Source organism: Mya arenaria, chromosome 12 (genome assembly GCF_026914265.1).
Source record: "Mya arenaria isolate MELC-2E11 chromosome 12, ASM2691426v1".
Classification (NCBI taxonomy): domain Eukaryota; kingdom Metazoa; phylum Mollusca; class Bivalvia; order Myida; family Myidae; genus Mya; species Mya arenaria.
Window position 1 is genome coordinate 45594731 of NC_069133.1, and position 27579 is coordinate 45622309.

The 27579-nt window shown below is 35.1% G+C and overlaps 1 protein-coding gene across 1 annotated transcript in view; it reads left to right on the forward strand.

The window, feature by feature from the left end:
* Positions 1-6625: 6625 nt before the first annotated feature.
* LOC128210731 (neurogenic locus Notch protein-like) overlaps positions 6626-27579 on the forward strand; it is a 45092-nt gene continuing 24138 nt past the window's right edge. Inside the window, exons 1-19 of the mRNA XM_052915085.1 lie at positions 6626-6658; positions 7116-7188; positions 7654-7761; positions 9407-9493; positions 9925-10023; positions 10489-10596; positions 12241-12327; positions 12759-12857; positions 13323-13430; positions 15598-15696; positions 16162-16269; positions 17916-18002; positions 19001-19108; positions 20753-20839; positions 21271-21369; positions 21835-21942; positions 23563-23649; positions 24081-24179; positions 24644-24751. Coding sequence (XP_052771045.1) covers positions 6626-6658; positions 7116-7188; positions 7654-7761; positions 9407-9493; positions 9925-10023; positions 10489-10596; positions 12241-12327; positions 12759-12857; positions 13323-13430; positions 15598-15696; positions 16162-16269; positions 17916-18002; positions 19001-19108; positions 20753-20839; positions 21271-21369; positions 21835-21942; positions 23563-23649; positions 24081-24179; positions 24644-24751 — 1792 coding nt within the window. The remainder of the gene's footprint in view (positions 6659-7115; positions 7189-7653; positions 7762-9406; positions 9494-9924; positions 10024-10488; positions 10597-12240; positions 12328-12758; positions 12858-13322; positions 13431-15597; positions 15697-16161; positions 16270-17915; positions 18003-19000; positions 19109-20752; positions 20840-21270; positions 21370-21834; positions 21943-23562; positions 23650-24080; positions 24180-24643; positions 24752-27579) is intronic.

The following is a 27579-nucleotide window of genomic DNA, read 5'->3' on the forward strand; positions in this document are numbered from 1 at the left end:
GTTTTTACAATGAATCCTGAATGCAGACAAATTTAGAAAAATCGAAGATCATGGTGGGCCTTTGCGAGGCTACGAGAAATGGTTTTATAAAAAAAAGAAATAGAAATTGTTTCTACCTATAAGTATTTAGATGCACATTTCAAGCCTAAACTATCAAGGACCAAATCTAAAGACAACCTCTCATTACAGCAACGAAAACGGTCAACCGCATATATTAAGTTAAATGTGTTTGGTAAGAAAGACGGTTTGCTCGCAGCGCTCGCTCCTCCTATTCTTAACTAATGCGTGTATACTTACTTTAAAAATAACTATTACGTGCGCAAAATCAAACTGATAATATTGGTTTATGTCATTTTTGAATAATTTTCACCTACAGTATGAAAGGCCAACTATTACTAAATACTTTTTATCAAATCTAATATATTCGTGCAAACTAATCAGACTCCACCAATCCCGTAGTAATTGTACACTTTTTAACTTAAACAATTCTAACAAAAATGGATGTCTTATGTAGCATTCAATGTCAAAAGTCGTTTGTTGAGCATTCTTGAAATTCATTTTAAGCATTTATTTGCAAAAATACACGTTCCTATAATCCTTTCACTCGCTTGTCATAAGGTTTTAACATCGTAGAAATGCATTTGATCTAAATAAACCTTGAAAAACGACGACACGTTCAGATGCAAAATATTAATAATGTGTTTACTTAACCAGAACATATCAGAGCGTGTAAAAATCACACACGGTGAATATAGTTTAAATGGTACCTAGCCTATACTGCAAGAATTAGTCGATCATAAGTAAGAAGACATTTGCAGATATAAGAGCTTGTGAAAAAGCCATATCGACATTCAATGTCGTTTTACATGAGCTATACATATACTAATACACGTTGTTTGTTTAAGCTTCGGTTGGGACGACGTGTTCAGTAGACAGTGATTGCGCTGACGCAGCAAACCATGAATGTGATGCTTCGTCGAACACCTGTCAAGGTGAGACATATTATATTATATAATGCATGTACATAAAATGGAATAAGTTAGCATTCTATCATTTCGTAAGTTTTTAATATACGATACCAATATGTAGTTTTCAATCAATTGATAATTAACTTAAAGGGCAAGATACATTTGTTTGCACCAATACGCGTTCGTAGAATTGTTACAATTACTGATCAATACATTTTACATTATAGAAATGCATTTCATATAAAAATACTCAATTCGAAAAACGACGACACGTCCTGATTCAAAAAGGTTACTTACGTTCTTACTTAAGTAGTTATCCGAATTTGTCTTTAAAAAGTAGGGAAACATTCGCGAATGTAAGAGCGTGTGGAAAAGCACAAAGAAAAAATTGTTTAAATGATAGCAAATCTAAAGTGCAAGGAATCACCAGGTAAAGTTCTGTAATCTTCTTACAGTATCTATTGGAAGTTCCTGCTCCCAGGACAGCGACTGTGTAGACGCCACCAACACCTTTTGTGATACCACAGTTCCAGGAGGCAATGAATGCAGGACAAGTAAGCGTTCTCTTAGCGGAAAGTAAAATACTGCAAATATTTCTAAGCATACAAAACATTCCACCCACTTGAATAATATAAGTCGGTTATACCGCAAAAACTAAATCAGATAGCCAGAAAAAGTTCTTGCTTAGTCTGTATTGCGACTTAAAATTCTATGTGAAAGCAGGCCCTGCCATTCCCTTACAAACGTTCTTTGTGGAACCTTAATAAAGCAACCGGCAAATATATCAGGTACTCCTTAATTAATTCATTTCATGAAATCCAGCTATTTCCGTACGTAGCGGCAGATATCTATCACGCTCGTAAAGGGAGATCACAGCATAGGAAATAGCAGTTTAAAATGATAGAAAATGAATGTTGAATAAAGCAACCGCCAAATATATTAGTGCAGTTCAAAATGGTATAAAATGAATGTAGCATATAGATGAAAAACTTGCATATACTTTATTTCCCTGTTTTCAGAATTTGGATCAGCATGTTCACAGACGTCAGATTGTCTGAGTAACGGCAATTGTGCTACTACATGCTCGTGCCTATCGAATTTCGAACAGGATGGCGATTTCTGTAAAGGTAAATCACGTGCAGCTGTTGTTTAAATGTACCCGACTTGCAATTGACTTTCTTTGTGATGAGTATGTACAAAAATAATACAAAAGCTAACGCCAATGACATCCCTACTTTTCTGTGTGAAATCATTATAACACATATACATAAAATAGGTTCTGTTAACGACCCTTAGAAATATAGAGCTATATCAGTTAATAATTGCATCAGCAAAGTATTCATGAAAATATTGAGTAACCGGCAATCACGGTGGACAGAGGACAACAATATACTACACGAGGAACAAGCCGGTTTCAGCGGTGGTTACGCAACGACCGATAACATGTTCAACCTCCCAAGCAATTGTTCAAAATATATTTCTAAGAAGCATGAACGAGTGTACGTCTTTTACTTTGACTTTTCAAAAGCGTTCGATAATTGTGTGCGCGTTAAAGGGTATATATAAGAGTAAAATGACATACATGTATCTCCCAACCTAAGTCATATATAGAAAAGAACAATGGTGGGAAAACTGCTCTTATTGACTATTTTTCATGGTGCATCGGCACGAAACAGGGTTGTGTGACTTCAACGATATTTTTAACCTGTTCATCGATGATCTGTTATCGTATATCAAAAGTCATTCTTACAGAGGTGGACTATTTATATCAGGGGTGAATTTTACGGAATTAATATGTTCTTGGCCGACGGTTCAAGTTTTGCAGATACTGTTGTTTATCTACAAACATAAATAAACTTGATTAGTGTTTTTACAATGAATCCTGAATGCAGACAAATTTAGAAAAATCGAAGATCATGGTGGGCCTTTGCGAGGCTACGAGAAATGGTTTTATAAAAAAAAGAAATAGAAATTGTTTCTACCTATAAGTATTTAGATGCACATTTCAAGCCTAAACTATCAAGGACCAAATCTAAAGACAACCTCTCATTACAGCAACGAAAACGGTCAACCGCATATATTAAGTTAAATGTGTTTGGTAAGAAAGACGGTTTGCTCGCAGCGCTCGCTCCTCCTATTCTTAACTAATACGTGTACACTTACTTTAAAAATAACTATTACGTGTGCAAAATCAAACGGATAATATTGGTTTATGTCATTTTTGAATAATTTTCACCTACAGTATGAAAGGCCATCTATTACTAAATACTTTATATCAAATCTAATATATTCGTGCAAACTAATCAGACTCCACCAATCCCGTAGTAATTGTACACTTTTTAACTTAAACAATTCTAACAGAAATGGATGTCTTATGTAGCATTCAATGTCAAAAGTCGTTTGTTGAGCATTCTTGAAATTCATTTTAAGCATTTATTTGCAAAAATACACGTTCCTATAATCCTTTCACTCGCTTGTCATAAGGTTTTAACATCGTAGAAATGCATTTGATGTAAATAAACCTTGAAAAACGACGACACGTTCAGATGCAAAATATTAATAATGTGTTTACTTAACCAGAACATATCAGAGCGTGTAAAAATCACACACGGTGAATATAGTTTAAATGGTACCTAGCCTATACTGCAAGAATTAGTCGATCATAAGTAAGAAGACATTTGCAGATATAAGAGCTTGTGAAAAAGCCATATCGACATTCAATGTCGTTTTACATGAGCTATACATATACTAATACACGTTGTTTGTTTAAGCTTCGGTTGGGACGACGTGTTCAGTAGACAGTGATTGCGCTGACGCAGCAAACCATGAATGTGATGCTTCGTCGAACACCTGTCAAGGTGAGACATATTATATTATATAATGCATGTACATAAAATGGAATAAGTTAGCATTCTATCATTTCGTAAGTTTTTAATATACGATACCAATATGTAGTTTTCAATCAATTGATAATTAACTTAAAGGGCAAGATACATTTGTTTGCACCAATACGCGTTCGTAGAATTGTTACAATTACTGATCAATACATTTTACATTATAGAAATGCATTTCATATAAAAATACTCAATTCGAAAAACGACGACACGTCCTGATTCAAAAAGGTTACTTACGTTCTTACTTAAGTAGTTATCCGAATTTGTCTTTAAAAAGTAGGGAAACATTCGCGAATGTAAGAGCGTGTGGAAAAGCACAAAGAAAAAATTGTTTAAATGATAGCAAATCTATAGTGCAAGGAATCACCAGGTAAAGTTCTGTAATCTTCTTACAGTATCTATTGGAAGTTCCTGCTCCCAGGACAGCGACTGTGTAGACGCCACCAACACCTTTTGTGATACCACAGTTCCAGGAGGCAATGAATGCAGGACAAGTAAGCGTTCTCTTAGCGGAAAGTAAAATACTGCAAATATTTCTAAGCATACAAAACATTCCACCCACTTGAATAATATAAGTCGGTTATACCGCAAAAACTAAATCAGATAGCCAGAAAAAGTTCTTGCTTAGTCTGTATTGCGACTTAAAATTCTATGTGAAAGCAGGCCCTGCCATTCCCTTACAAACGTTCTTTGTGGAACCTTAATAAAGCAACCGGCAAATATATCAGGTACTCCTTAATTAATTCATTTCATGAAATCCAGCTATTTCCGTACGTAGCGGCAGATATCTATCACGCTCGTAAAGGGAGATCGCAGCATAGGAAATAGCAGTTTAAAATGATAGAAAATGAATGTTGAATAAAGCAACCGCCAAATATATTAGTGCAGTTCAAAATGGTATAAAATGAATGTAGCATATAGATGAAAAACTTGCATATACTTTATTTCCCTGTTTTCAGAATTTGGATCAGCATGTTCACAGACGTCAGATTGTCTGAGTAACGGCAATTGTGCTACTACATGCTCGTGCCTATCGAATTTCGAACAGGATGGCGATTTCTGTAAAGGTAAATCACGTGCAGCTGTTGTTTAAATGTACCCAACTTGCAATTGACTTTCTTTGTGATAAGTATGTACATAAATAATACAAAAGCTAACGCCAATGACATCCCTACTTCTCTGTGTGAAATCATTATAACACATATACATAAAATAGGTTCTGTTAACGACCCTTAGAAATATAGAGCTATATCAGTTAATAATTGCATCAGCAAAGTATTCATGAAAATATTGAGTAACCGGCAATCACGGTGGACAGAGGACAACAATATACTACACGAGGAACAAGCCGGTTTCAGCGGTGGTTACGCAACGACCGATAACATCTTCAACCTCCCAAGCAATTGTTCAAAATATATTTCTAAGAAGCATGAACGAGTGTACGTCTTTTACTTTGACTTTTCAAAAGCGTTCGATAATTGTGTGCGCGTTAAAGGGTATATATAAGAGTGAAATGACATACATGTATCTCCCAACCTAAGTCATATATAGAAAAGAACAATGGTGGGAAAACTGCTCTTATTGACTATTTTTCATGTTGCATCGGCACGAAACAGGGTTGTGTGACTTCAACGATATTTTAACCTGTTCATCGATGATCTGTTATCGTATATCAAAAGTCATTCTTACAGAGGTGGACTATTTATATCAGGGGTGAATTTTACGGAATTAATATGTTCTTGGCCGACGGTTCAAGTTTTGCAGATACTGTTGTTTATCTACAAACATAAATAAGCTTGATTAGTGTTTTTACAATGAATCCTGAATGCAGACAAATTTAGAAAAATCGAAGATCATGGTGGGCCTTTGCGAGGCTACGAGAAATGGTAATAAAAAAAAAGAAATAGAAATTGTTCCTACCTATAAGAATTTAGATGCACATTTCAAGCCTAAACTATCAAGGACCAAATCTAAAGACAACCTTTCATTACAGCAACGAAAACGGTCAACCGCATATATTAAGTTAAATGTGTTTGGTAAGAAAGACGGTTTGCTCGCAGCGCTCGCTCCTCCTATTCTTAACTAATACGTGTATACCTACTTTAAAAATAACTATTACGTGTGCAAAATCAAACTGATAATATTGGTTTATGTCATTTTTGAATAATTTTCACCTACAGTATGAAAGGCCAACTATTACTAAATACTTTTTATCAAATCTAATATATTCGTGCAAACTAATCAGACTCCACCAATCCCGTAGTAATTGTACACTTTTTAACTTAAACAATTCTAACAGAAATGGATGTCTTATGTAGCATTCAATGTCAAAAGTCGTTTGTTGAGCATTCTTGAAATTCATTTTAAGCATTTATTTGCAAAAATACACGTTCCTATAATCCTTTCACTCGCTTGTCATAAGGTTTTAACATCGTAGAAATGCATTTGATCTAAATAAACCTTGAAAAACGACGACACGTTCAGATGCAAAATATTAATAATGTGTTTACTTAACTAGAACATATCAGAGCGTGTAAAAATCACACACGGTGAATATAGTTTAAATGGTACCTAGCCTATACTGCAAGAATTAGTCGATCATAAGTAAGAAGACATTTGCAGATATAAGAGCTTGTGAAAAAGCCATATCGACATTCAATGTCGTTTTACATGAGCTATACATATACTAATACACGTTGTTTGTTTAAGCTTCGGTTGGGACGACGTGTTCAGTAGACAGTGATTGCGCTGACGCAGCAAACCATGAATGTGATGCTTCGTCGAACACCTGTCAAGGTGAGACATATTATATTATATAATGCATGTACATAAAATGGAATAAGTTAGCATTCTATCATTTCGTAAGTTTTTAATATACGATACCAATATGTAGTTTTCAATCAATTGATAATTAACTTAAAGGGCAAGATACATTTGTTTGCACCAATACGCGTTCGTAGAATTGTTACAATTACTGATCAATACATTTTACATTATAGAAATGCATTTCATATAAAAATACTCAATTCGAAAAACGACGACACGTCCTGATTCAAAAAGGTTACTTACGTTCTTACTTAAGTAGTTATCCGAATTTGTCTTTAAAAAGTAGGGAAACATTCGCGAATGTAAGAGCGTGTGGAAAAGCACAAAGAAAAAATTGTTTAAATGATAGCAAATCTATAGTGCAAGGAATCACCAGGTAAAGTTCTGTAATCTTCTTACAGTATCTATTGGAAGTTCCTGCTCCCAGGACAGCGACTGTGTAGACGCCACCAACACCTTTTGTGATACCACAGTTCCAGGAGGCAATGAATGCAGGACAAGTAAGCGTTCTCTTAGCGGAAAGTAAAATACTGCAAATATTTCTAAGCATAGAAAACATTCCACCCACTTGAATAATATAAGTCGGTTATACCGCAAAAACTAAATCAGATAGCCAGAAAAAGTTCTTGCTTAGTCTGTATTGCGACTTAAAATTCTATGTGAAAGCAGGCCCTGCCATTCCCTTACAAACGTTCTTTGTGGAACCTTAATAAAGCAACCGGCAAATATATCAGGTACTCCTTAATTAATTCATTTCATGAAATCCAGCTATTTCCGTACGTAGCGGCAGATATCTATCACGCTCGTAAAGGGAGATCACAGCATAGGAAATAGCAGTTTAAAATGATAGAAAATGAATGTTGAATAAAGCAACCGCCAAATATATTAGTGCAGTTCAAAATGGTATAAAATGAATGTAGCATATAGATGAAAAACTTGCATATACTTTATTTCCCTGTTTTCAGAATTTGGATCAGCATGTTCACAGACGTCAGATTGTCTGAGTAACGGCAATTGTGCTACTACATGCTCGTGCCTATCGAATTTCGAACAGGATGGCGATTTCTGTAAAGGTAAATCACGTGCAGCTGTTGTTTAAATGTACCCGACTTGCAATTGACTTTCTTTGTGATAAGTATGTACAAAAATAATACAAAAGCTAACGCCAATGACATCCCTACTTTTCTGTGTGAAATCATTATAACACATATACATAAAATAGGTTCTGTTAACGACCCTTAGAAATATAGAGCTATATCAGTTAATAATTGCATCAGCAAAGTATTCATGAAAATATTGAGTAACCGGCAATCACGGTGGACAGAGGACAACAATATACTACACGAGGAACAAGCCGGTTTCAGCGGTGGTTACGCAACGACCGATAACATGTTCAACCTCCCAAGCAATTGTTCAAAATATATTTCTAAGAAGCATGAACGAGTGTACGTCTTTTACTTTGACTTTTCAAAAGCGTTCGATAATTGTGTGCGCGTTAAAGGGTATATATAAGAGTAAAATGACATACATGTATCTCCCAACCTAAGTCATATATAGAAAAGAACAATGGTGGGAAAACTGCTCTTATTGACTATTTTTCATGGTGCATCGGCACGAAACAGGGTTGTGTGACTTCAACGATATTTTTAACCTGTTCATCGATGATCTGTTATCGTATATCAAAAGTCATTCTTACAGAGGTGGACTATTTATATCAGGGGTGAATTTTACGGAATTAATATGTTCTTGGCCGACGGTTCAAGTTTTGCAGATACTGTTGTTTATCTACAAACATAAATAAGCTTGATTAGTGTTTTTACAATGAATCCTGAATGCAGACAAATTTAGAAAAATCGAAGATCATGGTGGGCCTTTGCGAGGCTACGAGAAATGGTTTTATAAAAAAAAGAAATAGAAATTGTTTCTACCTATAAGTATTTAGATGCACATTTCAAGCCTAAACTATCAAGGACCAAATCTAAAGACAACCTCTCATTACAGCAACGAAAACGGTCAACCGCATATATTAAGTTAAATGTGTTTGGTAAGAAAGACGGTTTGCTCGCAGCGCTCGCTCCTCCTATTCTTAACTAATACGTGTACACTTACTTTAAAAATAACTATTACGTGTGCAAAATCAAACTGATAATATTGGTTTATGTCATTTTTGAATAATTTTCACCTACAGTATGAAAGGCCATCTATTACTAAATACTTTATATCAAATCTAATATATTCGTGCAAACTAATCAGACTCCACCAATCCCGTAGTAATTGTACACTTTTTAACTTAAACAATTCTAACAGAAATGGATGTCTTATGTAGCATTCAATGTCAAAAGTCGTTTGTTGAGCATTCTTGAAATTCATTTTAAGCATTTATTTGCAAAAATACACGTTCCTATAATCCTTTCACTCGCTTGTCATAAGGTTTTAACATCGTAGAAATGCATTTGATCTAAATAAACCTTGAAAAACGACGACACGTTCAGATGCAAAATATTAATAATGTGTTTACTTAACCTAGAACATATCAGAGCGTGTAAAAATCACACACGGTGAATATAGTTTAAATGGTACCTAGCCTATACTGCAAGAATTAGTCGATCATAAGTAAGAAGACATTTGCAGATATAAGAGCTTGTGAAAAAGCCATATCGACATTCAATGTCGTTTTACATGAGCTATACATATACTAATACACGTTGTTTGTTTAAGCTTCGGTTGGGACGACGTGTTCAGTAGACAGTGATTGCGCTGACGCAGCAAACCATGAATGTGATGCTTCGTCGAACACCTGTCAAGGTGAGACATATTATATTATATAATGCATGTACATAAAATGGAATAAGTTAGCATTCTATCATTTCGTAAGTTTTTAATATACGATACCAATATGTAGTTTTCAATCAATTGATAATTAACTTAAAGGGCAAGATACATTTGTTTGCACCAATACGCGTTCGTAGAATTGTTACAATTACTGATCAATAAATTTTACATTATAGAAATGCATTTCATATAAAAATACTCAATTCGAAAAACGACGACACGTCCTGATTCAAAAAGGTTACTTACGTTCTTACTTAAGTAGTTATCCGAATTTGTCTTTAAAAAGTAGGGAAACATTCGCGAATGTAAGAGCGTGTGGAAAAGCACAAAGAAAAAATTGTTTAAATGATAGCAAATCTATAGTGCAAGGAATCACCAGGTAAAGTTCTGTAATCTTCTTACAGTATCTATTGGAAGTTCCTGCTCCCAGGACAGCGACTGTGTAGACGCCACCAACACCTTTTGTGATACCACAGTTCCAGGAGGCAATGAATGCAGGACAAGTAAGCGTTCTCTTAGCGGAAAGTAAAATACTGCAAATATTTCTAAGCATAGAAAACATTCCACCCACTTGAATAATATAAGTCGGTTATACCGCAAAAACTAAATCAGATAGCCAGAAAAAGTTCTTGCTTAGTCTGTATTGCGACTTAAAATTCTATGTGAAAGCAGGCCCTGCCATTCCCTTACAAACGTTCTTTGTGGAACCTTAATAAAGCAACCGGCAAATATATCAGGTACTCCTTAATTAATTCATTTCATGAAATCCAGCTATTTCCGTACGTAGCGGCAGATATCTATCACGCTCGTAAAGGGAGATCACAGCATAGGAAATAGCAGTTTAAAATGATAGAAAATGAATGTTGAATAAAGCAACCGCCAAATATATTAGTGCAGTTCAAAATGGTATAAAATGAATGTAGCATATAGATGAAAAACTTGCATATACTTTATTTCCCTGTTTTCAGAATTTGGATCAGCATGTTCACAGACGTCAGATTGTCTGAGTAACGGCAATTGTGCTACTACATGCTCGTGCCTCTCGAATTTCGAACAGGATGGCGATTTCTGTAAAGGTAAATCACGTGCAGCTGTTGTTTAAATGTACCCGACTTGCAATTGACTTTCTTTGTGATAAGTATGTACAAAAATAATACAAAAGCTAACGCCAATGACATCCCTACTTTTCTGTGTGAAATCATTATAACACATATACATAAAATAGGTTCTGTTAACGACCCTTAGAAATATAGAGCTATATCAGTTAATAATTGCATCAGCAAAGTATTCATGAAAATATTGAGTAACCGGCAATCACGGTGGACAGAGGACAACAATATACTACACGAGGAACAAGCCGGTTTCAGCGGTGGTTACGCAACGACCGATAACATGTTCAACCTCCCAAGCAATTGTTCAAAATATATTTCTAAGAAGCATGAACGAGTGTACGTCTTTTACTTTGACTTTTCAAAAGCGTTCGATAATTGTGTGCGCGTTAAAGGGTATATATAAGAGTAAAATGACATACATGTATCTCCCAACCTAAGTCATATATAGAAAAGAACAATGGTGGGAAAACTGCTCTTATTGACTATTTTTCATGGTGCATCGGCACGAAACAGGGTTGTGTGACTTCAACGATATTTTTAACCTGTTCATCGATGATCTGTTATCGTATATCAAAAGTCATTCTTACAGAGGTGGACTATTTATATCAGGGGTGAATTTTACGGAATTAATATGTTCTTGGCCGACGGTTCAAGTTTTGCAGATACTGTTGTTTATCTACAAACATAAATAAGCTTGATTAGTGTTTTTACAATGAATCCTGAATGCAGACAAATTTAGAAAAATCGAAGATCATGGTGGGCCTTTGCGAGGCTACGAGAAATGGTTTATAAAAAAAAGAAATAGAAATTGTTCTACCTATAAGTATTTAGATGCACATTTCAAGCCTAAACTATCAAGGACCAAATCTAAAGACAACCTCTCATTACAGCAACGAAAACGGTCAACCGCATATATTAAGTTAAATGTGTTTGGTAAGAAAGACGGTTTGCTCGCAGCGCTCGCTCCTCCTATTCTTAACTAATACGTGTACTACTTACTTTAAAAATAACTATTACGTGTGCAAAATCAAACTGATAATATTGGTTTATGTCATTTTTGAATAATTTTCACCTACAGTATGAAAGGCCAATCTATTACTAAATACTTTATATCAAATCTAATATATTCGTGCAAACTAATCAGACTCCACCAATCCCGTAGTAATTGTACACTTTTTAACTTAAACAATTCTAACAGAAATGGATGTCTTATGTAGCATTCAATGTCAAAAGTCGTTTGTTGAGCATTCTTGAAATTCATTTTAAGCATTTATTTGCAAAAATACACGTTCCTATAATCCTTTCACTCGCTTGTCATAAGGTTTTAACATCGTAGAAATGCATTTGATCTAAATAAACCTTGAAAAACGACGACACGTTCAGATGCAAAATATTAATAATGTGTTTACTTAACCAGAACATATCAGAGCGTGTAAAAATCACACACGGTGAATATAGTTTAAATGGTACCTAGCCTATACTGCAAGAATTAGTCGATCATAAGTAAGAAGACATTTGCAGATATAAGAGCTTGTGAAAAAGCCATATCGACATTCAATGTCGTTTTACATGAGCTATACATATACTAATACACGTTGTTTGTTTAAGCTTCGGTTGGGACGACGTGTTCAGTAGACAGTGATTGCGCTGACGCAGCAAACCATGAATGTGATGCTTCGTCGAACACCTGTCAAGGTGAGACATATTATATTATATAATGCATGTACATAAAATGGAATAAGTTAGCATTCTATCATTTCGTAAGTTTTTAATATACGATACCAATATGTAGTTTTCAATCAATTGATAATTAACTTAAAGGGCAAGATACATTTGTTTGCACCAATACGCGTTCGTAGAATTGTTACAATTACTGATCAATACATTTTACATTATAGAAATGCATTTCATATAAAAATACTCAATTCGAAAAACGACGACACGTCCTGATTCAAAAAGGTTACTTACGTTCTTACTTAAGTAGTTATCCGAATTTGTCTTTAAAAAGTAGGGAAACATTCGCGAATGTAAGAGCGTGTGGAAAAGCACAAAGAAAAAATTGTTTAAATGATAGCAAATCTATAGTGCAAGGAATCACCAGGTAAAGTTCTGTAATCTTCTTACAGTATCTATTGGAAGTTCCTGCTCCCAGGACAGCGACTGTGTAGACGCCACCAACACCTTTTGTGATACCACAGTTCCAGGAGGCAATGAATGCAGGACAAGTAAGCGTTCTCTTAGCGGAAAGTAAAATACTGCAAATATTTCTAAGCATAGAAAACATTCCACCCACTTGAATAATATAAGTCGGTTATACCGCAAAAACTAAATCAGATAGCCAGAAAAAGTTCTTGCTTAGTCTGTATTGCGACTTAAAATTCTATGTGAAAGCAGGCCCTGCCATTCCCTTACAAACGTTCTTTGTGGAACCTTAATAAAGCAACCGGCAAATATATCAGGTACTCCTTAATTAATTCATTTCATGAAATCCAGCTTTTTCCGTACGTAGCGGCAGATATATATCCTGCTCGTAAAGGGAGATCACAGCATAGGAAATAGCAGTTTAAAATGATAGAAAATGAATGTTGAATAAAGCAACCGCCAAATATATTAGTGCAGTTCAAAATGGTATAAAATGAATGTAGCATATAGATGAAAAACTTGCATATACTTTATTTCCCTGTTTTCAGAATTTGGATCAGCATGTTCACAGACGTCAGATTGTCTGAGTAACGGCAATTGTGCTACTACATGCTCGTGCCTATCGAATTTCGAACAGGATGGCGATTTCTGTAAAGGTAAATCACGTGCAGCTGTTGTTTAAATGTACCCGACTTGCAATTGACTTTCTTTGTGATAAGTATGTACAAAAATAATACAAAAGCTAACGCCAATGACATCCCTACTTTTCTGTGTGAAATCATTATAACACATATACATAAAATAGGTTCTGTTAACGACCCTTAGAAATATAGAGCTATATCAGTTAATAATTGCATCAGCAAAGTATTCATGAAAATATTGAGTAACCGGCAATCACGGTGGACAGAGGACAACAATATACTACACGAGGAACAAGCCGGTTTCAGCGGTGGTTACGCAACGACCGATAACATGTTCAACCTCCCAAGCAATTGTTCAAAATATATTTCTAAGAAGCATGAACGAGTGTACGTCTTTTACTTTGACTTTTCAAAAGCGTTCGATAATTGTGTGCGCGTTAAAGGGTATATATAAGAGTAAAATGACATACATGTATCTCCCAACCTAAGTCATATATAGAAAAGAACAATGGTGGGAAAACTGCTCTTATTGACTATTTTTCATGGTGCATCGGCACGAAACAGGGTTGTGTGACTTCAACGATATTTTTAACCTGTTCATCGATGATCTGTTATCGTATATCAAAAGTCATTCTTACAGAGGTGGACTATTTATATCAGGGGTGAATTTTACGGAATTAATATGTTCTTGGCCGACGGTTCAAGTTTTGCAGATACTGTTGTTTATCTACAAACATAAATAAGCTTGATTAGTGTTTTTACAATGAATCCTGAATGCAGACAAATTTAGAAAAATCGAAGATCATGGTGGGCCTTTGCGAGGCTACGAGAAATGGTTTTATAAAAAAAAGAAATAGAAATTGTTTCTACCTATAAGTATTTAGATGCACATTTCAAGCCTAAACTATCAAGGACCAAATCTAAAGACAACCTCTCATTACAGCAACGAAAACGGTCAACCGCATATATTAAGTTAAATGTGTTTGGTAAGAAAGACGGTTTGCTCGCAGCGCTCGCTCCTCCTATTCTTAACTAATACGTGTATACTTACTTTAAAAATAACTATTACGTGTGCAAAATCAAACTGATAATATTGGTTTATGTCATTTTTGAATAATTTTCACCTACAGTATGAAAGGCCAACTATTACTAAATACTTTATATCAAATCTAATATATTCGTGCAAACTAATCAGACTCCACCAATCCCGTAGTAATTGTACACTTTTTAACTTAAACAATTCTAACAAAAATGGATGTCTTATGTAGCATTCAATGTCAAAAGTCGTTTGTTGAGCATTCTTGAAATTCATTTTAAGCATTTATTTGCAAAAATACACGTTCCTATAATCCTTTCACTCGCTTGTCATAAGGTTTTAACATCGTAGAAATGCATTTGATCTAAATAAACCTTGAAAAACGACGACACGTTCAGATGCAAAATATTAATAATGTGTTTACTTAACTAGAACATATCAGAGCGTGTAAAAATCACACACGGTGAATATAGTTTAAATGGTACCTAGCCTATACTGCAAGAATTAGTCGATCATAAGTAAGAAGACATTTGCAGATATAAGAGCTTGTGAAAAAGCCATATCGACATTCAATGTCGTTTTACATGAGCTATACATATACTAATACACGTTGTTTGTTTAAGCTAAGCTTCGGTTGGGACGACGTGTTCAGTAGACAGTGATTGCGCTGACGCAGCAAACCATGAATGTGATGCTTCGTCGAACACCTGTCAAGGTGAGACATATTATATTATATAATGCATGTACATAAAATGGAATAAGTTAGCATTCTATCATTTCGTAAGTTTTTAATATACGATACCAATATGTAGTTTTCAATCAATTGATAATTAACTTAAAGGGCAAGATACATTTGTTTGCACCAATACGCGTTCGTAGAATTGTTACAATTACTGATCAATAAATTTTACATTATAGAAATGCATTTCATATAAAAATACTCAATTCGAAAAACGACGACACGTCCTGATTCAAAAAGGTTACTTACGTTCTTACTTAAGTAGTTATCCGAATTTGTCTTTAAAAAGTAGGGAAACATTCGCGAATGTAAGAGCGTGTGGAAAAGCACAAAGAAAAAATTGTTTAAATGATAGCAAATCTATAGTGCAAGGAATCACCAGGTAAAGTTCTGTAATCTTCTTACAGTATCTATTGGAAGTTCCTGCTCCCAGGACAGCGACTGTGTAGACGCCACCAACACCTTTTGTGATACCACAGTTCCAGGAGGCAATGAATGCAGGACAAGTAAGCGTTCTCTTAGCGGAAAGTAAAATACTGCAAATATTTCTAAGCATACAAAACATTCCACCCACTTGAATAATATAAGTCGGTTATACCGCAAAAACTAAATCAGATAGCCAGAAAAAGTTCTTGCTTAGTCTGTATTGCGACTTAAAATTCTATGTGAAAGCAGGCCCTGCCATTCCCTTACAAACGTTCTTTGTGGAACCTTAATAAAGCAACCGGCATATATATCAGGTACTCCTTAATTAATTCATTTCATGAAATCCAGCTTTTTCCGTACGTAGCGGCAGATATATATCCTGCTCGTAAAGGGAGATCACAGCATAGGAAATAGCAGTTTAAAATGATAGAAAATGAATGTTGAATAAAGCAACCGCCAAATATATTAGTGCAGTTCAAAATGGTATAAAATGAATGTAGCATATAGATGAAAAACTTGCATATACTTTATTTCCCTGTTTTCAGAATTTGGATCAGCATGTTCACAGACGTCAGATTGTCTGAGTAACGGCAATTGTGCTACTACATGCTCGTGCCTATCGAATTTCGAACAGGATGGCGATTTCTGTAAAGGTAAATCACGTGCAGCTGTTGTTTAAATGTACCCGACTTGCAATTGACTTTCTTTGTGATAAGTATGTACAAAAATAATACAAAAGCTAACGCCAATGACATTCCTACTTTTCTGTGTGAAATCATTATAACACATATACATAAAATAGGTTCTGTTAACGACCCTTAGAAATATAGAGCTATATCAGTTGATAATTGCATCAGCAAATCATTCATGAAAATATTGAGTAACCGGCAATCACGGTGGACAGAGGACAACAATATACTAAACGAGGAACAAGCCGGTTTCAGCGGTGGTTACGCAACGACCGATAACATCTTCAACCTCCCAAGCAATTGTTCAAAATATATTTCTAAGAAGCATGAACGAGTGTACGTCTTTTACTTTGACTTTTCAAAAGCGTTCGATAATTGTGTGCGCGTTAAAGGGTATATATAAGAGTGAAATGACATACATGTATCTCCCAACCTAAGTCATATATAGAAAAGAACAATGGTGGGAAAACTGCTCTTATTGACTATTTTTCATGTTGCATCGGCACGAAACAGGGTTGTGTGACTTCAACGATATTTTTAACCTGTTCATCGATGATCTGTTATCGTATATCAAAAGTCATTCTTACAGAGGTGGACTATTTATATCAGGGGTGAATTTTACGGAATTAATATGTTCTTGGCCGACGGTTCAAGTTTTGCAGATACTGTTGTTTATCTACAAACATAAATAAGCTTGATTAGTGTTTTTACAATGAATCCTGAATGCAGACAAATTTAGAAAAATCGAAGATCATGGTGGGCCTTTGCGAGGCTACGAGAAATGGTTTATAAAAAAAAAGAAATAGAAATTGTTTCCTACCTATAAGTATTTAGATGCACATTTCAAGCCTAAACTATCAAGGACCAAATCTAAAGACAACCTCTCATTACAGCAACGAAAACGGTCAACCGCATATATTAAGTTAAATGTGTTTGGTAAGAAAGACGGTTTGCTCGCAGCGCTCGCTCCTCCTATTCTTAACTAATACGTGTACTACTTACTTTAAAAATAACTATTACGTGTGCAAAATCAAACTGATAATATTGGTTTATGTCATTTTTGAATAATTTTCACCTACAGTATGAAAGGCCAACTATTACTAAATACTTTATATCAAATCTAATATATTCGTGCAAACTAATCAGACTCCACCAATCCCTTAGTAATTGTATACTTTTTAACTTAAACAATTCTAACAAAAATGGATGTCTTATGTAGCATTCAATGTGAAAAGTCGTTTGTTGAGCATTCTTGAAATTCATTTTAAGCATTTATTTGCAAAAATACACGTTTCTATAATCCTTTCACTCGCTTGTCATAAGGTTTTAACATCGTAGAAATGCATTTGATCTAAATAAACCTTGAAAAACGACGACACATTCAGATGCAAAATATTTATAATGTGTTTACTTAACTAGAACATATCAGAGCGTGTAAAAATCACACACTGTGAATATAGTTTAAATGGTACCTAGCCTATACTGCAAGAATTAGTCGATCATAAGTAAGAAGACATTTGCAGATATAAGAGCTTGTGAAAAAGCCATATCGACATTCAATGTCGTTTTACATGAGCTATACATATACTAATACACGTTGTTTGTTTAAGCTTCGGTTGGGACGACGTGTTCAGTAGACAGTGATTGCGCCGACGCAGCAAACCATGAATGTGATGCTTCGTCGAACACCTGTCAAGGTGAGACATACTATATTATATAATGCATGTACATGAAATGGAATAAGTTAGCATTCTATCATTTCGTAAGTTTTTAATATACGATACCAATATGTAGTTTTCAATCAATTGATAATTAACTTAAAGGGCAAGATACATTTGTTTGCACCAATACGCGTTCGTAGAATTGTTACAATTACTGATCAATAAATTTTACATTATAGAAATGCATTTCATATAAAAATACTCAATTCGAAAAACGACGACACGTCCTGATTCAAAAAGGTTACTTACGTTCTTACTTAAGTAGTTATCCGGATTTGTCTTTAAAAAGTAGGGAAACATTCGCGAATGTAAGAGCGTGTGGAAAAGCACAAAGAAAAAATTGTTTAAATGATAGCCAAATCTAAAGTGCAAGGAATCACCAGGTAAAGTTCTGTAATCTTCTTACAGTATCTATTGGAATCTTCCTGCTCCCAGGACAGCGACTGTGTAGACGCCACCAACACCTTTTGTGATACCACAGTTCCAGGAGGCAATGAATGCAGGACAAGTAAGCGTTCTCTTAGCGGAAAGTAAAATACTGCAAATATTTTTAAGCATAGAAAACATTCCACCCACTTGAATAATATAAGTCGGTTATACCGCCAAAACTAAATCAGATAGCCAGAAAAAGTTCTTGCTTAGTCTGTATTGCGACTTAAAATTCTATGTGAAAGCAGGCCCTGTCATTCCCTTACAAACGTTTTTTGTGGAACCTGAATAAAGCAACCGGCAAATATATCAGGTACTCCTTAATTAATTCATTTCATGAAATCCAGCTATTTCCGTACGAAGCGGCAGATATCTATCACTGCTCGTAAAGGGAGATCACAGCATAGGAAATTGCAGTTTAAAATGATAGAAAATGAATGTTGAATAAAGCAACCGTCAAATATATTAGTGCAGTTTAAAATGGTATAAAATGAATGTAGCATATAGATGAAAAACTTGCATATACTTTATTTCCCTGTTTTCAGAATTTGGATCAGCATGTTCACAGACGTCAGATTGTCTGAGTAACGGCAATTGTGCCACTACATGCTCGTGCCTATCGAATTTCGAACAGGACGGCGATTTCTGTAAAGGTAAATCACGTGCAGCTGTTGTTTAAATGTACCCAACTTGCAATTGACTTTCTTTGTGATAAGTATGTACATAAATTATACAAAAGCTAACGCCAATGACATCCCTACTTCTCTGTGTGAAATCATTATAACACATATACATAAAATAGGTTCTGTTAACGACCCTTAGAAATATAGAGCTATATCAGTTGATAATTGCATCAGCAAAGTATTCATGAAAATATTGAGTAACCGGCAATCACGGTGGACAGAGGACAACAATATACTAAACGAGGAACAAGCCGGTTTCAGCGGTGGTTACGCAACGACCGATAACATGTTCAACCTCCCAAGCAATTGTTCAAAATATATTTCTAAGAAGCATGAACGAGTGTACGTCTTTTACTTTGACTTTTCAAAAGCGTTCGATAATTGTGTGCGCGTTAAATAGTATATATAAGAGTAAAATGACATACATGTATCTCCCAACCTAAGTCATATATAGAAAAGAACAATGGTGGGAAAACTGCTCTTATTGACTATTTTTCATGTTGCATCGGCACGAAACAGGGTTGTGTGACTTCAACGATATTTTTAACCTGTTCATCGATGATCTGTTATCGTATATCAAAAGTCATTCTTACAGATGTGGACTATTTATATCAGAGGTGAATTTTACGGAATTAATATGTTCTTGGCCGACGGTTCAAGTTTTGCAGATACTGTTGTTTATCTACAAACATAAATAAGCTTGATTAGTGTTTTTACAATGAATCCTGAATGCAGACAAATTTAGAAAATTCGAAGATCATGGTGGGCCTTTGCGAGGCTACAAGAAATGGTTTTATAAAAAAAAGAAATAGAAATTGTTCCTACCTATAAGTATTTAGATGCACATTTCAAGCCTAAACTATCAAGGACCAAATCTAAAGACAACCTCTCATTACAGCAACGAAAACGGTCAACCGCATATATTAAGTTAAATGTGTTTGGTAAGAAAGACGGTTTGCTCGCAGCGCTCGCTCCTCCTATTCTTAACTAATACGTGTATACTTACTTTAAAAATAACTATTACGTGTGCAAAATCAAACTGATAATATTGGTTTATGTCATTTTTGAATAATTTTCACCTACAGTATGAAAGGCCAACTATTACTAAATACTTTATATCAAATCTAATATATTCGTGCAAACTAATCAGACTCCACCAATCCCGTAGTAATTGTACACTTTTTAACTTAAACAATTCTAACAAAAATGGATGTCTTATGTAGCATTCAATGTCAAAAGTCGTTTGTTGAGCATTCTTGAAATTCATTTTAAGCATTTATTTGCAAAAATACACGTTCCTATAATCCTTTCACTTGCTTGTCATAAGGTTTTAACATCGTAGAAATGCATTTGATCTAAATAAACCTTGATAAACGACGACACGTTCAGATGCAAAATATTAATAATGTGTTTACTTAACTAGAACATATCAGAGCGTGTAAAAATCACACACGGTGAATATAGTTTAAATGGTACCTAGCCTATACTGCAAGAATTAGTCGATCATAAGTAAGAAGACATTTGTAGATATAAGAGCTTGTGAAAAAGCCATATCGACATTCAATGTCGTTTTACATGAGCTATACATATACTTATACACGTTGTTTGTTTAAGCTTCGGTTGGGACGACGTGTTCAGTAGACAGTGATTGCGCTGACGCAGCAAACCATGAATGTGATGCTTCGTCGAACACCTGTCAAGGTGAGACATACTATATTATATAATGCATGTACATGAAATGGAATAAGTTAGCATTCTATCATTTCGTAAGTTTTTAATATACGATACCAATATGTAGTTTTCAATCAATTGATAATTAACTTAAAGGGCAAGATACATTTGTTTGCACCAATACGCGTTCGTAGAATTGCTACAATTACTGATCAATAAATTTTACATTATAGAAATGCATTTCATATAAAAATACTCAATTGGAAAAACGACGACACGTCCTGATTTAAAAAGGTTACTTACGTTCTGACTTAAGTAGTTATCCGAATTTGTCTTTAAAAAGTAGGGAAACATTCGCGGATGTAAGAGCGTGTGGAAAAGCACAAAGAAAAAATTGTTTAAATGATACCAAATCTAAAGTGCAAGGAATCACCAGGTAAAGTTCTGTAATCTTCTTACAGTATCTATTGGATCTTCCTGCTCCCAGGACAGCGACTGTGTAGACGCCACCAACACCTTTTGTGATACCACAGTTCCAGGAGGCAATGAATGCAGGACAAGTAAGCGTTCTCTTAGCGGAAAGTAAAATACTGCAAATATTTCTAAGCATAGAAAACATTCCACCCACTTGAATAATATAAGTCGGTTATACCGCAAAAACTAAATCAGATAGCCAGAAAAAGTTCTTGCTTAGTCTGTATTGCGACTTAAAATTCTATGTGAAAGCAGGCCCTGCCATTCCCTTACAAACGTTCTTTGTGGAACCTTAATAAAGCAACCGGCAAATGTATCAGGTACTCCTTAATTAATTCATTTCATGAAATCCAGCTATTTCCGTACGTAGCGGCAGATATCTATCCTGCTCGTAAAGGGAGATCACAGCATAGGAAATTGCAGTTTAAAATGATAGAAAATGAATGTTGAATAAAGCAACCGCCAAATATATTAGTGCAGTTTAAAATGGTATAAAATGAATGTAGCATATAGATGAAAAACTTGCATATACTTTATCTCCCTGTTTTCAGAATTTGGATCAGTATGTTCACAGACGTCAGATTGTCTGAGTAACGGCAATTGTGCTACTACATGCTCGTGCCTATCGAATTTCGAACAGGATGGCGATTTCTGTAAAGGTAAATCACGTGTAGCTGTTGCTTAAATGTACCCGACTTGCAATTGACTTTCTTTGTGATAAGTATGTACATTGGCTAACGCCAATGACATCCCTACTTCTCTGTGTGAAATCATTATAACACATATACATAAAATAGGTTCTGTTAACGACCCTTAGAAATATAGAGCTATATCAGTTGATAATTGCATCAGCAAAGTATTCATGAAAATATTGAGTAACCGGCAATCACGGTGGACAGAGGACAACAATATACTAAACGAGGAACAAGCCGGTTTCAGCGGTGGTTACGCAACGACCAATAACATCTTCAACCTCCCAAGCAATTGTTCAAAATATATTTCTAAGAAGCATGAACGAGTGTACGTCTTTTACTTTGACTTTTCAAAAGCGTTCGATAATTGTGTGCGCGTTAAAGGGTATATATAAGAGTAAAATGACATACATGTATCTCCCAACCTAAGTCATATATAGAAAAGAACAATGGTGGGAAAACTGCTCTCATTGACTATTTTTCATGTTGCATCGGCACGAAACAGGGTTGTGTGACTTCAACGATAGTTTTAACCTGTTCATCGATGATCTGTTATCGTATATCAAAAGTCATTCTTACAGAGGTGGACTATTTATATCAGGGGTGAATTTTACGGAATTAATATGTTCTTGGCCGACGGTTCAAGTTTTGAAGATACTGTTGTTTATCTACAAACATAAATAAGCTTGATTAGTGTTTTTACAATGAATCCTGAATGCAGACAAATTTAGAAAAATCGAAGATCATGGTGGGCCTTTGCGAGGCTACGAGAAATGGTTTTATAAAAAAAAGAAATAGAAATTGTTTCTACCTATAAGTATTTAGATGCACATTTCAAGCCTAAACTATCAAGGACCAAATCTAAAGACAACCTCTCATTACAGCAACGAAAACGGTCAACCGCATATATTAAGTTAATTGTGTTTGGTAAGAAAGACGGTTTGCTCGCAGCGCTCGCTCCTCCTATTCTTAACTAATACGTGTATACTTACTTTAAAAATAACTATTACGTGTGCAAAATCAAACTGATAACATTGGTTTATGTCATTTTTGAATAAATTTCACCTACAGTACGAAAGGCCAACTATTACGAAATACTTTATATCAAATCTAATATATTCGTGCAAACTAATCAGACTCCACCAATCCCGTAGTAATTGTACACTTGTTAACTTAAACAATTCTAACAAAAATGGATGTCTTATGTAGCACTCAATGTCAAAAGTAGTTTGTTGAGCATTCTTGAAATTCATTTTAAGCATTTATTTGCAAAAATACACGTTCCTATAATCCTTTCACTTGCTTGTCATAAGGTTTTAACATCGTAGAAATGCATTTGATATAAATAAACCTTGAAAAACGACGACACGTTCAGATGCAAAATATTAATAATGTATTTACTTAACTAGGACATATCAGAGCGTGTAAAAATCACACACGGTGAATATAGTTTAAATGGTACCTAGCCTATACTGCAAGAATTAGTCGATCATAAGTAAGAAGACATTTGCAGATATAAGAGCTTGTGAAAAAGCAATGTCGTTTTACATGAGCTATACATATACTAATACACGTTGTTTGTTTAAGCTTCGGTTGGGACGACGTGTTCAGTAGACAATGATTGCGCTGACGCAGCAAACCATGAATGTGATGCTTCGTCGAACACCTGTCAAGGTGAGACATATTATATTATATAATGCATGTACATGAAATGGAATAAGTTAGCATTCTATCATTTCGTAAGTTTTTAATATACGATACCAATATGTAGTTTTCAATCAATTGATAATTAACTTAAAGGGCAAGATACATTTGTTTGCACCAATACGCGTTCGTAGAATTGTTACAATTACTGATCAATAAATTTTACATTATAGAAATGCATTTCATATAAAAATACTCAATTGGAAAAACGACGACACGTCCTGATTCAAAAAGGTTACTTACGTTCTTACTTAAGTAGTTATCCGAATTTGTCTTTAAAAAGTAGGGAAACATTCGCGAATGTAAGAGCGTGTGGAAAAGCACAAAGAAAAAATTGTTTAAATGATACCAAATCTAAAGTGCAAGGAATCACCAGGTAAAGTTCTGTAATCTTCTTACAGTATCTATTGGATCTTCCTGCTCCCAGGACAGCGACTGTGTAGACGCCACCAACACCTTTTGTGATACCACAGTTCCAGGAGGCAATGAATGCAGGACAAGTAAGCGTTCTCTTAGCGGAAAGTAAAATACTGCAAATATTTCTAAGCATACAAAACATTCCACCCACTTGAATAATATAAGTCGGTTATACCGCAAAAACTAAATCAGATAGCCAGAAAAAGTTCTTGCTTAGTCTGTATTGCGACTTAAAATTCTATGTGAAAGCAGGCCTGCCATTCCCTTACAAACGTTCTTTGTGGAACCTTAATAAAGCAACCGGCAAATATATCAGGTACTCCTTAATTAATTCATTTCATGAAATCCAGCTATTTCCGTACGAAGCGGCAGATATCTATCCTGCTCGTAAAGGGAGATCACAGCATAGGAAATTGCAGTTTAAAATGATAGAAAATGAATGTTGAATAAAGCAACCGCCAAATATATTAGTGCAGTTTAAAGTGGTATAAAATGAATGTAGCATATAGATGAAAAACTTGCATATACTTTATTTCCCTGTTTTCAGAATTTGGATCAGTATGTTCACAGACGTCAGATTGTCTGAGTAACGGCAATTGTGCTACTACATGCTCGTGCCTATCGAATTTCGAACAGGATGGCGATTTCTGTAAAGGTAAATCACGTGTAGCTGTTGCTTAAATGTACCCGAATTGCAATTGACTTCTTTTGTGATAAGTATGTACAAAAATAATACAAAAGCTAACGCCAATGACGTCCCTACTTCTCTGTGTGAAATCATTATAACACATATACATAAAATAGGTTCTGTTAACGACCCTTAGAAATATAGAGCTATATCAGTTGATAATTGCATCAGCAAAGTATTCATGAAAATATTGAGTAACCGGCAATCACGGTGGACAGAGGACAACAATATACTAAACGAGGAACAAGCCGGTTTCAGTGGTGGTTACGCAAAGACCGATAACATGTTCAACCTCCCAAGCAATTGTTCAAAATATATTTCTAAGAAGCATGAACGAGTGTACGTCTTTTACTTTGACTTTTCAAAAGCGTTCGATAATTGTGTGCGCGTTAAAGGGTTTATATAAGAGTAAAATGACATACATGTATCTCCCAACCTAAGTCATATATAGAAAAGAACAATGGTGGGAAAACTGCTCTTATTGACTATTTTTCATGTTGCATCGGCACGAAACAGGGTTGTGTGACTTCAACGATATAATATTAACCTGTTCATCGATGATCTGTTATCGTATATCAAAAGTCATTCTTACAGAGGTGGACTATTTATATCAGAGGTGAATTTTACGGAATTAATATGTTCTTGGCCGACGGTTCAAGTTTTGCAGATACTGTTGTTTATCTACAAACATAAATAAACTTGATTAGTGTTTTTGCAATGAATCCTGAATGCAGACAAATTTAGAAAAATCGAAGATCATGGTGGGCCTTTGCGAGGCTACGAGAAATGGTTTTATATAAAAAAAAAAGAAAAGGAATAGAAATTGTTTCTACCTATAAGTATTTTCTGAAACGGAAATCAAGGAGGTACCCAAACTGTCAACTATGGAAGGCGTCATTCCTTTAGTCGAGCTCTTGTATTTTCTGAAACGGAAATCAAGGAGGTATTCAAACGGTCAACTATGGAAGACGTTATTTCCTTAAGTCGCGCTCTTGGTATTTTCTGAATTGGACATCAAGGAGGTACCCAAACTGTCAACTATGGAAGGCGTCATTTCCTTAAGTCGCGCTCTTGGTATTTTCTGAAACGGAAATCAAGGAGGTACCCAAACTGTCAACTATGGAAGGCGTCATTCCTTTAGTCGCGCTCTTGTATTTTCTGAAACGGAAATCAAGGAGGTATTCAAACGGTCAACTATGGAAGACGTTATTTCCTTAAGTCGCGCTCTTGGATTTCTGAATTGGAAATCAAGGAGGTACCCAAACTGTCAACTATGGAAGGCGTCATTTCCTTAAGTCGCGCTCTTGGTATTTTCTGAAACGGAAATCAAGGAGGTACCCAAACTGTCAACTATGGAAGGCGTCATTTCCTTAAGTCGCGCTCTTGGTATTTTCTGAATTGGAAATCAAGGAGGTACCCAAACTGTCTACTATGAAAGACGTCATTTCCTTAAGTCGCGCTCTTGGTATTTTCTGAAACGGAAATCAAGGAGGTACTCAAACTGTCAACTATGGAAGGCGTCATTTCCTTAAGTCGCGCTTTTGGTATTTTCTGATTTGGAAATCAAGGAGGTACCCAAACTGTCAACTATGAAAGGCGTCATTTCCTTAAGTCGCGCTCTTGGTATTTTCTGATTTGGAAATCAAGGAGGTATTCAAACTGTCAACTATGGAAGGCGTCATTTCCTTAAGTCGCGCTCTTGGTATTTTCTGAAACGGAAATCAAGGAGGTATTCAAACTGTCAACTATGGAAGACGTTATTTCCTTTAGTCGCGCTCTTGGTATTTTCTGAATCGGAAATCAAGGAGGTACCCAAACTGTCAACTATGGAAGACGTTATTTCCTTAAGTCGCGCTCTTGGTATTTTCTGAAACGGAAATCAAGGAGGTACCCAAACTGTCAACTATGAAAGGCGTAATTTCCTTAAGTTGCGCTCTTGATATTTTCTGAAACGGAAATCAAGGAGGTACCCAAACTGACAACTATGAGCGATGTCATTTTCTTAAGTCGCGCTCTTTGTATTTTCTGAAACGGAAATCGAGGAGGGGATACATGTACTTTAAGAGAGTTATTTAGAGAAGCAAAATACCCACACCCGTGAACTATAAGATATCCCATCGATCGGGTGCTGGACCAAAAACTATATTTATAGGCCACATATTAAGATTTGATAAGCATTGGCAGAGAAAGTCGTATTGACCGAAGCGCAGACGACGTAGACGTTGATTTTTTTCTGCCCAGTTTGGCATGGATCCCATTTTAAAAATAGCTTTATTACATGACAATAAGTATCGAATATCGCCCTGAACACGAAATTCAAGAGAAATAAAAAAAACATACTGTTTTTAACAGAAAGCGAAAAAAATGCGCTAATAATAATCTTCTTTACAAGAAGTCATTTCCGATATTAATCGTTGTCCCGGCACATTTTTTTAACTGAACCGGCTATCAAGTGTGCTTCATCTATAGACCATGAATATGTATGTGATGCCAAATAAACATAAGCTCAAATATTAGGAGAGCTCTTCAAATAATTACATACCTTTCCAATTAAAAAAATGAGGGCTCCACTCGAATTAGTGATATCATCAATTGATAAAGAGACCTCTTAAAATAATTTGGGGATCTCTACAATTCAATTGCAAATATCTCCAAATCCACTAACATAAAAACTTCTGCAATTGAATTGTAGAGCTTTCCAAATCAATAAAAGACCTCTCTAATTCAATTTGATATTTCTCCAAATCATTATAATAATTGTATATTGTTATATTTCAAATAAAGCAGAACTTGCT